Below are 1,274 nucleotides of genomic sequence, written 5' to 3' on the forward strand. Positions count from 1 at the left end.
CCCTCCCCCGCCCCGCCCCCGGCCCCGCCCCACTGGCACGTTGGTGAATTGGAGGAGGCGGAGCCTAGCGGACAGCGGGCGGACAGCTGAGGGCGCTCTGCCGCGTCCCTCCCTGAAGGCCGGGGCCGGCTCACCCGGGCAGCAGGTCCGCCTTGTTGTGGACCTCCAGCACGCCGTCCAGCAGCGGCGCGGGCAGGCGCAGGCCGCGCAGGGCCGACATCACACTGGCGCTCTGCAGCTCGCTCTCGGGGTGGCTCGCGTCTCTCACGTGCAGGATCACGTCCTGAGGGCCGGAAGGGCCACCGGCTGGGACGTGCAGGTCACCTGCCCCAGCCCACCAGGATGGGTGGCGGTGGGCGCTGGCTCAGCAGTCCCCGAGCGGGTGAGGGGTAGGGAGTGGGGTGGCTGGGACCCTAGGGTGGAGGGGGCTCTCTGCGCCATGTCCCAGTCCACGATACTGGCCAACTACCCGGGCCGGCAGGTGCTTCAGTGGAAGCTTTAGGCTGTTCACCCTTCTGCGAAATCTTAAAAGATGCTATTAGTTCACATTTTAAAGATTGATTTTTTACTAATTTTAAACATTTTACAGTGGGTTCCTTCTGCAAAATTCGGAGAACAGAAAACAAAAGCCACGTGAAACTGGCCGCTGGAAAAAGGTACCCTTTATATTTTGGGGTATTTAGTAATGCGCTTTTTTGGGAAGAACTTAAGTTTTTTAAAAAGTTAGATTTTCAGAAAACCCTGAGCCGGGCAGCCCGCTCCTGCTGTTCGCCTCCAGCTTTACTGCCGGCGTTTGTCTCCCCCTAGTGGTGAACGCAGGTACGTCCTGAACACAAAACCCGAGGTGTTCAGATTTCGCTAGTCTTTCCCTCATGACCCTTGCTGTTCCAGGACGCCATGTGTGACCTGCCATGTCACGTGTGAGGGGACCTAGCCCCCACTGTGATGTTTCAGGGGACCTGGCCCCACCCTGGCACTGTTGTCCTGGACGCAGCACAGCACACTCACCGAGTGGGCCACGTCCTCCAGGGTGGCGGAGAAGGACTCGATGAGACTGTGCGGCAGCTGGGAGAGGAAGCCAATGGTGTCCAGGTAGATGACAGTCATGCGGGAGGGCAGTGACCCCGCGTGGGCCGTAACGTCCAGTGTCGCAAACAGCTGGTCCCGGGGCTGGATGGCAGCGTCTCCCGTCAGAGCCTTGATCAGCGTGGTTTTACCTGGAAGTTGGGGACAAGGACATATGCTGCATGAAGCTGCCTCCCACCTCCCACTCT

The 1,274-nt window shown here is 60.1% G+C and overlaps 1 protein-coding gene across 1 annotated transcript in view; it reads right to left on the reverse strand.

The window, feature by feature from the left end:
- Window positions 1–1,274, reverse strand: part of GTPBP6 (GTP binding protein 6 (putative)) — a 9,286-nt gene that overhangs the window by 722 nt on the left and 7,290 nt on the right. The window contains exons 7-8 of the mRNA XM_025050035.1: window positions 1,009–1,217; window positions 135–283 (exon numbers count right to left, since the gene is read on the reverse strand). Coding sequence (XP_024905803.1) covers window positions 135–283; window positions 1,009–1,217 — 358 coding nt within the window. The remainder of the gene's footprint in view (window positions 1–134; window positions 284–1,008; window positions 1,218–1,274) is intronic.

This window comes from Pteropus alecto, unplaced genomic scaffold, assembly GCF_000325575.1.
Source record: "Pteropus alecto unplaced genomic scaffold, ASM32557v1 scaffold987, whole genome shotgun sequence".
NCBI classification, from domain to species: domain Eukaryota; kingdom Metazoa; phylum Chordata; class Mammalia; order Chiroptera; family Pteropodidae; genus Pteropus; species Pteropus alecto.